The sequence below is a fragment of the Bos javanicus genome, chromosome 5 (genome assembly GCF_032452875.1).
Source record: "Bos javanicus breed banteng chromosome 5, ARS-OSU_banteng_1.0, whole genome shotgun sequence".
NCBI lineage: Eukaryota > Metazoa > Chordata > Mammalia > Artiodactyla > Bovidae > Bos > Bos javanicus.
In genome coordinates, this window is record NC_083872.1 from 48,247,349 (window position 1) to 48,260,482 (window position 13,134).

General features: G+C 41.1%; 1 protein-coding gene across 1 annotated transcript in view; it reads right to left on the minus strand.

The window, feature by feature from the left end:
• Positions 1-4,961: 4,961 nt before the first annotated feature.
• The window catches only part of HMGA2 (high mobility group AT-hook 2), a 145,825-nt gene continuing 137,652 nt past the window's right edge, over positions 4,962-13,134 (minus strand). The window contains exon 5 of the mRNA XM_061416579.1: positions 4,962-5,121. Within this exon, the coding sequence (XP_061272563.1) occupies positions 5,074-5,121 (48 nt within the window). The 3' untranslated portion in view covers positions 4,962-5,073. The remainder of the gene's footprint in view (positions 5,122-13,134) is intronic.

Below are 13,134 nucleotides of genomic sequence, written 5' to 3' on the forward strand. Positions count from 1 at the left end.
TACCCCAGCTGAGACTCACTGTCCATGAAGGCCCGGGATCCGTCTCTAATGGTGGCGCTACAGCCCTTTTGTGGGAGGACCTACGATTTGTCCCTAACATTGGCAGCAAGTTCAAGATGCTTCCAGCCACTTTCAGGGTAACTTAGTAAGGTTCTATTTACACAGCTCTCCCTGAGTCTAGCCCCCTCATGAGAAGTTTTGACTCTTTGTAGGCAGGAATGGGGCTTCCCAGGTGGCTCAGTGGTAAAGAATCTGCCTGCCAGTGCAGGAAACGCGGATTCGATTCTTGGAAGATCTCCTGGAGAAGGAAATGGCCACCCACTCGAGTATTCTTGCCTGGAGAATCCCATAGTCAGAGGAGCCTGGCAGGCTACAGCCCATAGGTCGCAGAGAGTCGGACACGCTTGCGTGACAAACACTTTCACATACTAGATGCTCCTCTGATGTTTGAATACGTTGATATTTTTGGATACCCTCCTTGAACTTCTATTTAAACTTATGAGCTTTCACAGGAGTACAACTTATTTTTTTTTAACTTATTTTGTAAATGCAATACTTTAAACTTTTCTAACAAGAAATCTAAATAAGAGATCATTAACGAACATCATCTCTAAAATACGGGAAATTTTTTTATCTCGTTTTTCTACTTATCCTATTCTGGACATGATATGTCCTTTTTTAGTCTTCCTTTTTAAAGTCAAAGATTCTCTCTTGGCTTATTTTTGTTTTCAAGAATTAATTTTTTCTTATCTGCTTTTCTATATTAATAAAAACGAGACTAAATATGGGTTCATTAAATACATTTGTCCTATTATTAGGTTTAATTAATGATCCACTCCAGCAGGAAACAGCTTTCCCTCCTCTAAATTCTTGCAACTTGTTGCCTAAGCAATTTACTTGGGTCTTTTTGCATGCTGCCTGTCATTTCTGCACCTGCATAATTTTTTTTCCCAAGGAAATAATATTTTGAAAGGCCTCTTGGTCTGGGATTTAAGCACAAAATAGGCACTCACAAAATATAGGCTGTGAAAATAAATAAATGAAGGAATGAAGTAGTAAGTTTGACAATACGTTTCCTGATAGGTTTCTTAAACTGAGCAAGCGCTTCCTAAAAAGCTAAGCAAAGAGGGCTGTAGTGACAACGGGGGCAGCACAACCCAGAGGACTTAGCTTTTAAAAAACTGTTGGATTTACTTCTAAAAGGCAACAGAGGTGTAAAGATGAATTTGGTGGAATAAGTTCATGGGTGTTCACTGCTTATGGGTGTTACAGAATAAAAAGATTCCTGTTCGGCAGACACTCTGTGACTTTCAATTTCTTATTTTTTTCACCAAACTGTTGGACCTCTACAGATACCAATTCAAAGAGAACTGACAGATCAGTTACAAACTTTGCAGACGCAAGCCTTCAGTGAAAACCCTCTGGTTTTAAACTATGATTATTCTTCCTTTACATTTCTTTGAAGATTGTCTTTGTGGAGTTAAATGTCAGATTATGAAATGTAAATTTAGGACAACTGATTCAAGAAGTTTGATATAGCCTTCCCTCAGAATCCTGGGGGCACGGGTTTGATCCCTGTGCTGTGCTTAGTGGCTCAGTCGTGTCTGACTCTTTGCAACCCCATGGACTGTAGCCTGCCAGGCTCCTCTGTCCATGGGGATTCTCCAGGCCAGAATACTGGAGTGGGCTGCCATGCCCTCCTCCAGGGGATTTTCTCAATCCGGGGATTGAATCCAGGTCTCTTGCACTGCAGGCAGATTCTGTACCATCTGAGCCACCAGGAAAGCCCATGAACGCTGGAGTGGGTAGCCTATCCCTTCTCCAAGGGATCTTCCCGACCCAGGACTTGAAACTGGGTCTCTTGCATTGCAAGATTCTTTACCAGCTGAGTTACCAAGAAAGCCCCAATACCAAAATCCAAGAATGCTCAAGTTCCTTATACAAAATCACTTTATGCAGTCGGCTCTAGGGAATCTGTGGTTGGTTGAATCTGTGGATTGGGAACCCTCGGAGAGCTGTGCTTGAAAACTTTACACTGGTGTGTGCAGAGGTGTGGGTGCACAGTGTGTAGGAGGTGCAACAAAATGACTTGTGACTGTCTCTCTCCTTCACCTGTTTTGACCAAACTTTATTACTCATTTAATGGAGTCATGACAAAGAGGAGGAATCAAAACACAGGGGGATCACAGAGGCTGTTATGTTTATTGTGCAGAACAGACAGTGATAATCCACTAGAGAAATATTTTCAACAAGCAAGCGATTCAAAGTACAATCATAGACAGCAACTCTACATGAAGAACAAAGTTAGAAGACACTCATAGAAACAGGGAGAAAGTCAACTGCAGTTCAACGTCTTGATACTTTTCTCCTGGAAACATACCTAACTTCAGAAATGGTAGAAAAGTTAAATGTCCAGTCTTATTTAGCCTGAGACCAACAACAGCAAAGAACAGTCCTATAAAATTTATCTCCCACAAAAATAAACTATATATATAAAAATTTTATGATGTTCTTACTGTTCCATTGGCCACAAGCTTTTTTTCAGTATGAAAAATGAGGTATACTGGGGCTTAAGAGGTAGTAGTGTGTTTTGATTGTACAACGTATAGGAAATAAGAGAGTAACTTCATCAGAGATGGAAATTGCTGTGTGTTCTGAGTTTGGCCAACATGAGCAACTGCTTCAGTTGCTGGCCAGTGAGGTTTCAAAAGACCCAACCCAAGATAAGGAGTGGGACTTTCATTTTTATGAGCCACTGTTTATTTGCTTATTAAATGCATAGTTAACAGTACTGTTGGGTTTTAATTCTCTCCACAGCTCCTTTGGTGATTCACAACAGTGAGCCCGTCTCAGAGAGGTACGTGGTCTTTGAAACGACCTCCCTGAAGCGGCTGGAAGAGAGATGGTTTTGAATTTCATTTGGCATCAGTGCTAAAAGCCAGACTGACACAAGCCGTCATGAGAAGCTACCTCTTGGCCCAGTTGATAATACCATGTTAAAAAGTCAGCACACTCACTAGGAGAGAAAGGAATACAAACTCTACATAAGAAGCGTTTAAAATAAATCTGGTTGAGACATATTACAAAAATCACATTTGTGTAAAATACATGAAAATATCTGTCAAGCATTTTTTCATAGTCAACTAATCTTCAAAACATATTTTTGATTGCATCATGCAAAAGCTGAGCTTGTTGCATCTCACCTACAAAGCTTCAAGTTTCTTTGAAGGTTGGCTTTATTTTATTTGCAAAAAGTATGTAAAAACGTGTTTCTTTCTATCAAAAAAGCCTTTTACAAAAATAGTTTTGATGAGGGTTAGCTGCAGTCTGAAATATTTCAAACATTGACAAAAATGAAGGCTGCAAGTAACAAGTTCATTCCTTTTGAAGTCTGGAGGTAGGTCTTTGCAAGTCAATTAGTCCATTTCCTTAAACAATTCATGTGAGGTACAAACTTGGAAGGTAATATTTAAACATTACAGTCAAATTTTGTGTGATGTGTAGTGTGATGGAGGAAAATTATCCTTAAGAACCTAGGAGCGACTTGGTTAAAAACAAAAATTCAAGTTACTGTAGAAAATCTAGCAGAGAAGCTGAAACAAGTATTTGTAAAATTTTAATAAAAAAAAAATCCCATAGAAAAATACATAGCCATGCTGAAACACAGTAAGGAGACTGCTTCTTTAACTGTAAATAAGTGGACAAAAAAGAACCGTAGATGATTTGTATCACCTACCCATGGCGTTTTCTTTTCTTGCATTGCTTGTGTATAGCAGCATGTAATAAGTACTAAACTGTAAATTAATTGTAACATTCAGAGGTAGTATTGAGCAGTGGGTTTGTATTGCATCTCTGGCTAAAAGTGCAGTTTGAATGAAGAGATGGTGAGCTGAGGTCAAGCACCTCATCCAACCATCCTATGTCAAAACGTATTACTTGACGTAACACATAAGCTTCATTTGAGGTAAGTGGTATTTAGGTCTTTCACGGAAACTGATAAACAATGAAGAGAGAGAAAGAGGAGAGAGAGAGCCTGCTTTTTCTTTCTGTCCTTTAAATTGTAGTATAAACTATAGCAAAAGAAATTTGGATTTCGCTCCTCCCACCTCATAATCCAGGTTAAATTCTTCATGCATTATTCTGTTGTACCTTTTCATTAAATTACAAAGAGGATAATTTTACTTGTCTAGGTTCCTTAAAAATGCTTTGAGGCTGACAAGTGTGATTTATTGCTAAATGGCATTTGGCTCTGTAGGAAGTAGATTCTACCCGGATGAGGGTTCCTGAAAATAAAAAAACAAGGGCTGTGAGTAAATTTATTACTCCTGCAGATATGCGGTGGCATCCATAAATAAAGGAGTTGGCAATCAGAGTTTGCGTACTTCCCTTTTTGAAAAGTGAACATCACCTTTTCTGGTTTGTTAAGCTGGATGAACGGATACATCAGCATTTCGTCTCATTTAGAAATAAAAGTAAAAATTAAAAAAAAAATCATCAAGTAAGTGTCTACAAGGTTATATGAAAAAGAGAGAAGTAGTAGCTAGTCCTATCTTTGGTGTTCTACACAGAAGCTTCACTACTGAGCGGGCTGGGTGGCGTCTGAGGTGGCCAGTGTTTCCCACCACGCCTGGCCTGGAGGAATGCCCAGTGTCACGTGGGTGACACGTTTCTGGTTTGGATGCAGTGCAGTGATTGACTAAACCCGATTCAGAGGTTTTTTTCTCATCCACCCACTCCTGCTTATCAGATCCACAAACTATTAGTAGGTTAAGGAAAAAGAAAACAGTAATTAAAAGTTGCATTGTTAAAACTGTGTCCCCTGTGTTTACAGCAGTTTCTCACTAAACCTGGGACTGTGAAGGGATTACAAAGAAGGTGATTAATATAGTCCTTTTTAAGGTTACGTGACTTCTCCCACCCCCACCCCCGCCCCGCCCCCGCCCCACCCCCTCACCCCCGACCCCAGATGAAAGTGGAAAGACCATGGCGATAGAGAGTAAGTGGTCACTGCAGTGTCTTCTCCCTTCAAAAGATTCAACTGCTGCTGAGGTAGAAATTGAATGTTGGTGCCCCCTAATCCTCTTCCGCAGACTCTTGTGAGGATGTCTCTTCAGTCTCCTCCTGGAACACACAAAGGGCACAACCGTTACACTGTGTGGCTGCTCTGACAAATGGTTCAGAAGTGACCTGTTTCTACAGCACATTATGCTGGCTTCAAAAGAGGATGCGGATGACTGGCAAGCCCCTCGTTCCCAGGGCTTCTTAAACCATAATTGAGGAATCAAGGTGTTGTTTTTTCCCAGAGCCGTCATTAGCCACTGTTGACTTAAGGCTTGACATCATGGCGGCTGCTCAGCAGATTCAATTGTCTGCCATCCAGAGAATGTCAGGCCCGTGTGAGCTTACTCACCAACGAGAGGGAAAAAAGACACGGATAAATTTTTTCCCGATGGCTCACCAGTCATCAGTTTTAAAAACTAGCAAATCAAGTGGAGGGGATCCATTCCTGAGGCACAAAGGAAACATGTCCTGCAGATATTGGAAATCATAGCTGATGCTCTTAGGGTGCTTACTTGATGCTTTTAGGGACTGGCTGGTATTATTCCCATTCTACAGGTGAGAAAATCAAGGCACAAGAACTCATATACCCAAAGCTGCAGGGCCAGGACAGCCAGGCTTGGGGCAGAGTCAGATGGGTGTTGGCACTCCTGTGTGACCAAGATGCCACCACCACCATGAGGGAGGCAGCATGAAGGCAGAGCCTGAGAAAGGGCTGCAAGAGCTGAGGACTCACTTCCTTTCCAAATGGATTTCCTCCTTGTATTTATTAAAGCACATTGTAAGACAATGACCACAGTCTGCCATTAACAGCTCAATCTCAGTACTAAATCCACACCAACCAAACATTTAATGGTGGGCTGACCAAACAGAGAAAATCTAATATATATGTTTTTGCAGGGCCTTCTCTTCATAAATCTAATTCTCCCTTCTCTTTCCCTTTTTTGATTCCTTATGGCTCTGGAATTTGTTGGAGTTTCTGCAAGCCGGCTTGAGCTGTAAAGTTCTCTTTCCTTTTGCTTATTTAACAAATGTGCAGTACCTTTCAGGACATGGGTGGTAAAGCGGAGACAATAAACATTTCTGATAAAAGCGTCCTTAGTGACAGGATGATTTTTATCAAATGCTGTACACTGTCTCATAAGACGGCATGTGAAAAAGATCTGGGAGAAGAAGCAAACATTTACTCCTGCAGCAAACTTTAGGAACGGCCAGCTTCAAACAGCTTATAACAGTCTTCATACTTTAATAGATTTGATTTTCCACATGGCTTCATTTTGTCTGGGTGGCTAACTGACACAATTTATACCTCTCTTCCTTTCCCAGGTCACTACAGTACACCATTCAGTAACGCATGCCTTAAAGCTTGTCTGCATTATATGACCAAACTTCCATTCATTAGTGTTTGAAGCACTTCAGCTGTGAAGGAACTCCTAAATGCTACCATGTGTGACGCTTTTGCGTAAAAGCAGCAAAAGGGAGGGGAAAAAAAAAGCCCACATGAACGGGCACTCACAGGCTCACATGAATGCACACGCACTCACACACTGTATCCTGAGCTTTAATAGGCCACTGCTTATTGCAAACCCTTTGCCAAAGGTTTCAAACATTCTCTTCCCTCTACCCAAGACTGAGGGAGCTGTAAATCCTGGGAATAAACACACATACAAATGAATGGATTACAGCTTAAAAAATATAACCACTGCAGCATCAAGTCATGAGATTTCACACTGGTTTTGTTTAGTCTGCTTTGGGTTATGTAGGAAACGTGGAACGTTCGCAGCCACCTCCCCTCTGCTCCCAACGCCCAAACTGGGCTTCACATATTTAAGCAGTAGGTTTATACCTCTTGATAGGCAACAGGCCAGGATCCTGAGATTCTCCATGTATGGAGTCCTGGCCACAAAGGAGGATGGGAGGGGACGGACGCAAGAGTTGAGCCAATGTTCAGCCGCCCTTTGACCTTGTCTTTACATTTAATATTTAAATTCCAGAAAGTCACTTAAGTTGTTCGGCAGATACACTCTTCAACCATCCCCAAAGGACTCATTTCTCATTAGGACAGGAGGTATGGACTTAGGTGACTACCCTGAAACAGACTACGGCGTACAAGCTGGCAGATAGATTTGATTGCTTCTTCCCCTGGTTAACAAATTAACAGAAGGCTGTCAAGTTGGAAGGCCCCTGGGGCCCCAGATCAACCTGTAATTATTCCATTCCTAACTGCTCAATTTTTCTAGACTATCTGGAAAAAGGTCTTCCAAATCCAGAAGGACATTGAATTTTCAGGCCATGAACTTACAAAGATCTTGCAGTAGATGGGATGTGATCAGCTTTTCAAAACATTCCCAGAAATGTTGCTTGATTTGAGCTCTTGTAGCTCCTGATATGGAAGTGGTTTATTTAGATCCCTTAGACACAATTCAGCCGAAAATGACAGTCCCTCATCCTCATATTGTTTCCTTTACTTAATGGTTCTTAACACAAGACGGAGAGTTGTTTTATTTCCATGGACACTGAAATGCCTCTGCTAGTACTGGCTTTCTAACCAGGATGCCAGAGGGCGGGAGCCTCACTGGGTCAAACCTTGGGAGGTCATGTAGCTCTCACATGCTCAGGATGAAGGTTTTCACAAGTGTTTGGTCTGTGGAGAGTTCCCTCTTCTTGGCATAGCCCTGACTGGCCAACCTCTAAAGGATGACACGGCTGCCAAGGGGATCATGTTGGAGGTGCACGTGAAAGGTGGCAGCTCTCACCTCTGCAAACCCCAGTTCTCACCCTTCCAGTAACCTGGCCTTTTGCTGTGACAGAAAGTATGTGTGTAATTAAGAGAAGAAAAATCTTCAATTTTTTTTTTTCTTTTTGGATCCACAGTTCATTGACTGAATTGGGGCAGGTGATTCAATAGCAGATTGCAAAGTAAGGCTGGGAGAGAAGAGTTCTTGCTTTCCTTCTCAAGAACCATCTGGGTTGTGGATGCATGATGATGGAGTCAGAAGACTTCCCCGGTGGCAGAGTGGATAAGAATCCGCCTGCCAATACAGGGTACATGGGTTCAATCCCTAGTCCAGGGAGATTCCACATGCTTCGGAGCAACTACTGAGCCCAAGCTCTAGACTCACAACTCCTGAGCCTGTGTGTCATAACTACTGAAGCCTGTGTGTCTCAGAGCCAGTGTTCTGCAACAAGAGAAGCCGCCACAATGAGAAGCCCTCACACTGCAACTAGAGGAGCCCATGCTTGCCACAAGTAGAGAAAGCCTGAGCTAAGCAACGGACACCCAGTATAGCCAAAAAAAAAGGATGGGGTCAGAAAATCCATGTTCAGCTGCTGACCAGACTTCACACAGGGCCCTTCTGTGGTGCAAAGAGTGGACAGACAGGAACCAGTGATGAAAGGAAGATGCATCTGGTCCTGACATCCCCCAGGAATCTTATTTTCACAGCAGAGTAGCTGGTAGGAACCCCTGAGATTCAATCCTAAGTAACTTAAAAGACACTGCCATTTGCTGTAGGCAATAGATTGGAACTTGAGGTATTATGTTCGCTACATATGGCCAAAGGATCTTTGAGCTTGGGTAGCCCCCCAACAGCAGCTCTGAGGCAATACTGAGTCGTTGAAAGACTGTCGCCAAGCACTCTCCACATCTCATTAGGGGCTAGTTGGCGAGGTGGGAAAGCCAGGCAGCCGCAGTCTGGTCAAGGAGGCTTACTGTTGGAATGGCGCTTCAGGAATGTAGGATAAAAGGACTTTTCAAAGTGAAAGTGCACAGTGACATTTTTATGAGCACCAGCCACTAAGGCCTCTAAACACTGAACAGCCCCCAGCCATCCACTCAGTTACCTTACAAAGACCACTAAGGCTGCACCACACGGGGTGAAACACGTGGATTTTTTTGGCAGAAAACTGAAGAGAGGGAGAAGAAAGTAGGCAGAGTTGGAGAACTATATTTTTATTATGACTGCTGGAAAAATTGCACTCATTTTGCCTAAAGTTTTTCTTTTGTTTCCCCCAAAAGGAATTTAATAAGTGTAACTCTTTCATTGCTTTCATTACGCTTGGGGGAAAAACCCCACTAAAACCTAGACAGTTCTCACCTCTCCCCATTCTTTTGATTTTGTTCAGCATGATGCATTTGGCATATACCCTTGGATGCACTTTTGCTCACTGATTCAAAAGGAGGAAGAAGACATCCCAATATACATCCTGATCCCCTCATGCTGGACGGAATTTTTCAATGTCTTAGGCGTTTAACCATAGGTCTTACCACCACAGGCAAGGGTGAGGGTGTGCACTGGAGGAAGGTTTAAGGCAAGAGCCGAAGCTCTGGGTTTAATTTTCAGATGCAGACTAAACAGAAGATCTGCAGTGGAAAGGAGGCCAGCGAATTTTCAATGGAACTGAGAAATGGAAATACTCTCCCTGCAAATTATAGGGGTGCTGTCATCATCATGCCCCTCTTTGTGTGTAGTAAGGAGGGCTAGTCACAGAAGTCCATGTCGCCTAATAAACCCTTATTTGTTTTCCCCATGGTTGCAAAGAATTCTGTGACTCTCTTATTAGAAAGTGCTACAGGCTACAAATGCATCTGTAATTTAAGCTATGTTGCTAGTAAACCAAACAATACCTAGTCTTCTAGAGAGAGTAGTTACGGTTTAGTGACATTCTTTTTGTCATCTTAGTATGTTCAGTTCCTTAAGGACTTGGAATGACACACTCAAGAGTTTTTCATGTTCGTGAATATCTCAAGCCAGTCCTGCTAGAACAAAAATTATGGGTTCCCCTCCTCTGCAGCAGAGACCAGAAACCAAGTTTTCAAGTTCCATCTGCAGCTAAGTGACCCATGAGACCACAAACCGGACATTTTCTATCTCTTGGTCAGATATTTTAATTTAAAATGGATTGGGGCTGTTTAACTTCATGGAAAGTGATTATTTCCTTCAACTAGGAAAACTTTATATCACATTTTTAAAAAACATGTTCAATGGAACCTATATAAACCCTATGATCTGGCAAGTGCAAGGCATTCTGGTGGAAATGTTTTTCAAAAGGATGCTTTAGAAGTTGGGATATTTATGGTACCTTATCTTTTTATTAATTTTAGTCTTATGTATGTAAAAATATACAAGCGTCTACCTTGCATGTGTTACCATCAACTTAATAAAAGTCAGTTTTAAGATCTTATTGTGTGTTCAGGTGCTCAGTCGTGTCTGCCTCTTTTCAACACTATGGACTGTAGCCCCCCAGGCTCCTCTGTCCATGGGGTTTCTCAGGCAAGATACTGGAGTGGGTTGTCATTTCCTTCTCCAGGGAATCTTCCTGACTCACGGATTGACCCGTCTCCTGCATTGCAGGTGGATTCTTTACCACTGAGCCACCGGGGGAGCCTTTTAAGGTCTTACTGGAGGATGTTTGAGGTAAAGAAGGTTGATCCTAGAGATCAATGAACACGGGCGCCAGCCCTAGCATTAATGTGTGTATAACTTGTGCCTGGTTCTCACTGTGTCACACAATAATGATAATACCCATCAGCAGGGTGTGAGAAAAAAATGTGACAACGAAATGGGAAAACTTTGAAAAAAGAGTAAAAATTCTGTAAGACTACAGTGTGGAGCTATGATGAGTCATTATAGCCACTCATTTTGTGTTTATTTCTTTATCTGTAGTTCAATGATAGATAGCTGTGAAAGAAAGGGAAAAAAACCTGTTACTAAAGAATGCCTCCCGAAGAAAACAAAATATGACATCTTAGATTTTAACACACTGCTGTTTGTCTTGGGCATGCCTCTGATCAGAGTTTCATCCCTGAAAATACTGCAAAGAGAGGTAACATTCATCTCTGGGATACTACAAATTCTTTTCTGGGATGGAAGACTATTTAAAAATATCTTCAGAAGGGAATCACATTTTTCAGATAGACAATTCATTTTATATATAAACTAAATGCAAATTTGGGGGGCTTCCTTTGTGGCTCAGCTGGTAAAAATCTGCCTGCAATGGAGGAGACCCCGGTTCGAGTCCTGGGTCGGGAAGATCCCCTGGAGAAGGGAAAGGCTACCCACTCCAGTATTCTGGCCTAGAGAATTCCACGGACTGTATAGTCCATGGAATTGCAAGAGTCGGATACGACTGAGCGACTTTCACACTCATTAACTGCAGATTTCAGGATCCTGCAAGTCATGATTTCTGAGGATCACAAACTTCATCAGTTTTCCACGCATATCTCCCAAGTTGCTTCAGTTGTGCCTGGCTCTTTGTGCCCCTACGGACTGTAGCCTTCCAGGCTCCTGTGTCCGGCAGTTTCTAATTCTTACTGAAGGAATATCATGTTTAAAAAATAGTTAAAGATGCAGCAAAAAGATTTTTATATGAAGGAACCACTCAGGAAAAGGAAATTCATTTCAACATTTCCAAAACTATTGAGGAATGTTCTTCTTTTTACAAAGTAGTTTTAAAATGGATAGATTAAAGGCTGCTTAATGGTTTTATTCGGGATGTGTTTATTGATGGCTCAGATTAGCAGAAACATTTTCTCTTTGTTTTCTATGTATATAAAATTGTTCATAATTTGTATTTGTTGCCAGGAAACAACATTTCTGAGTTTTAATCATTATTGCACCAAACATTGTTTATTATCCTGAGACAAGGACTTTTGAAGATGATTATTAAAATATCAATAATAACAGTAAGTTAAATAATTCTTCAATAGAAACATTTCCGTGTCCAGCAAACATTCCTTCAAAGTTAAAAAAGTTTCTTGGACAAACCAACATACTTCTATTCAAACATTAAGGATTTTCTTAGAAAGACAGTGTTTTAAAGCCAGTTATTATTTATTCATATTAATTTGGGTTTGGATAGTAAGAAGAAATCTTACATATTGAATAAATAATAGCTTTTTATATGACTCACATCAAAATGCATAGGAAAAGCACTGCAATATGCAAAGGAAAGCAGACAGACAAGGCCATTTAATTTTAGCCTAATCCACAGGCTTTACCACACAGTTAAAGGCAATCATATTAAAAAAAAAAAAAACTCTTATAGGAAATCTGTCAAGTTCAGAAACACTATATTTTGCCTTTTGGAGTTTTATGTTGTGCCCCAAACTGAGTAATGTTCTTTCACTTCTGTTAGATGTTTATGTCATCTCTGTAAGACATCCCATGCCAAGAAACAGCTGACTTCATCTCGCCAATATTCCTTTATTAAAACTAAGCTAATGACTTCATATGTTTACAGTTGATGATCATTTTGATATGCTTCCTCTGCCCTACCCATGTGCTGTATCTCCTTGAGCTACTTTATTATAAGAGTTAAATGCTGCCTTCTACTTGGATCTCTTCTTTTTCCTTGACCTTTGCAATGTCAGAGGTCAGAGGTTAAATCAAAAATGTATTTCCTATACACAAAACAGTCCCACTCGAGGTGGGCTTTGATATAATTCTTTATGTTTTGCCAGTCGGTACCAAACATTTACTGGCCCACAAACTGTTTCACCAGCTTGAAAGAGCATAAGCTGGAAAACAAATAAATCAGTACTCTTTATGACTTAAGCAGCATAAATCACTATTCTCCCTGAGTGAGTAGAGAGTGACTCTTTTTTGCAAGTCTGATTTATGATGAACTATTTACTGCACTGGCCAAGATACCACGTAAAAGATGAGTGTTAGAGAACTCTCCCTTTTTCCTCCTTCCTCCTTTGTATGTCTAGACTAAAAGCCCCCAGTAAAAATGCCTTCTTTGAGAACAAGATGCTGACTGCAATTCATCAACCTGCTTGTCCCAAAGTGAAATCTCTCATTTTGCTCCAAACAATGTTTAGGTTGTCTGAAATATAAACATCCTTAAAACTGCCCTTGAAGTCTCTGTAAAAGCATTCAACTTCTTTTTTTTTTTTTAAGGGGGGGAAAATCCCATGATAACCAAGGCTTAGATTTCTTTGCCCCAACACACACCACCCACAAATGATGTTACTCGCAGGTAAAAGCTCTGTTTCGAAACAGAAAGCTTTGTTTCCAGTCTCTCAGAAACTGAAAACTTTCCAGTTCTCTCACCGGGAAGCTGAAAAGGAGC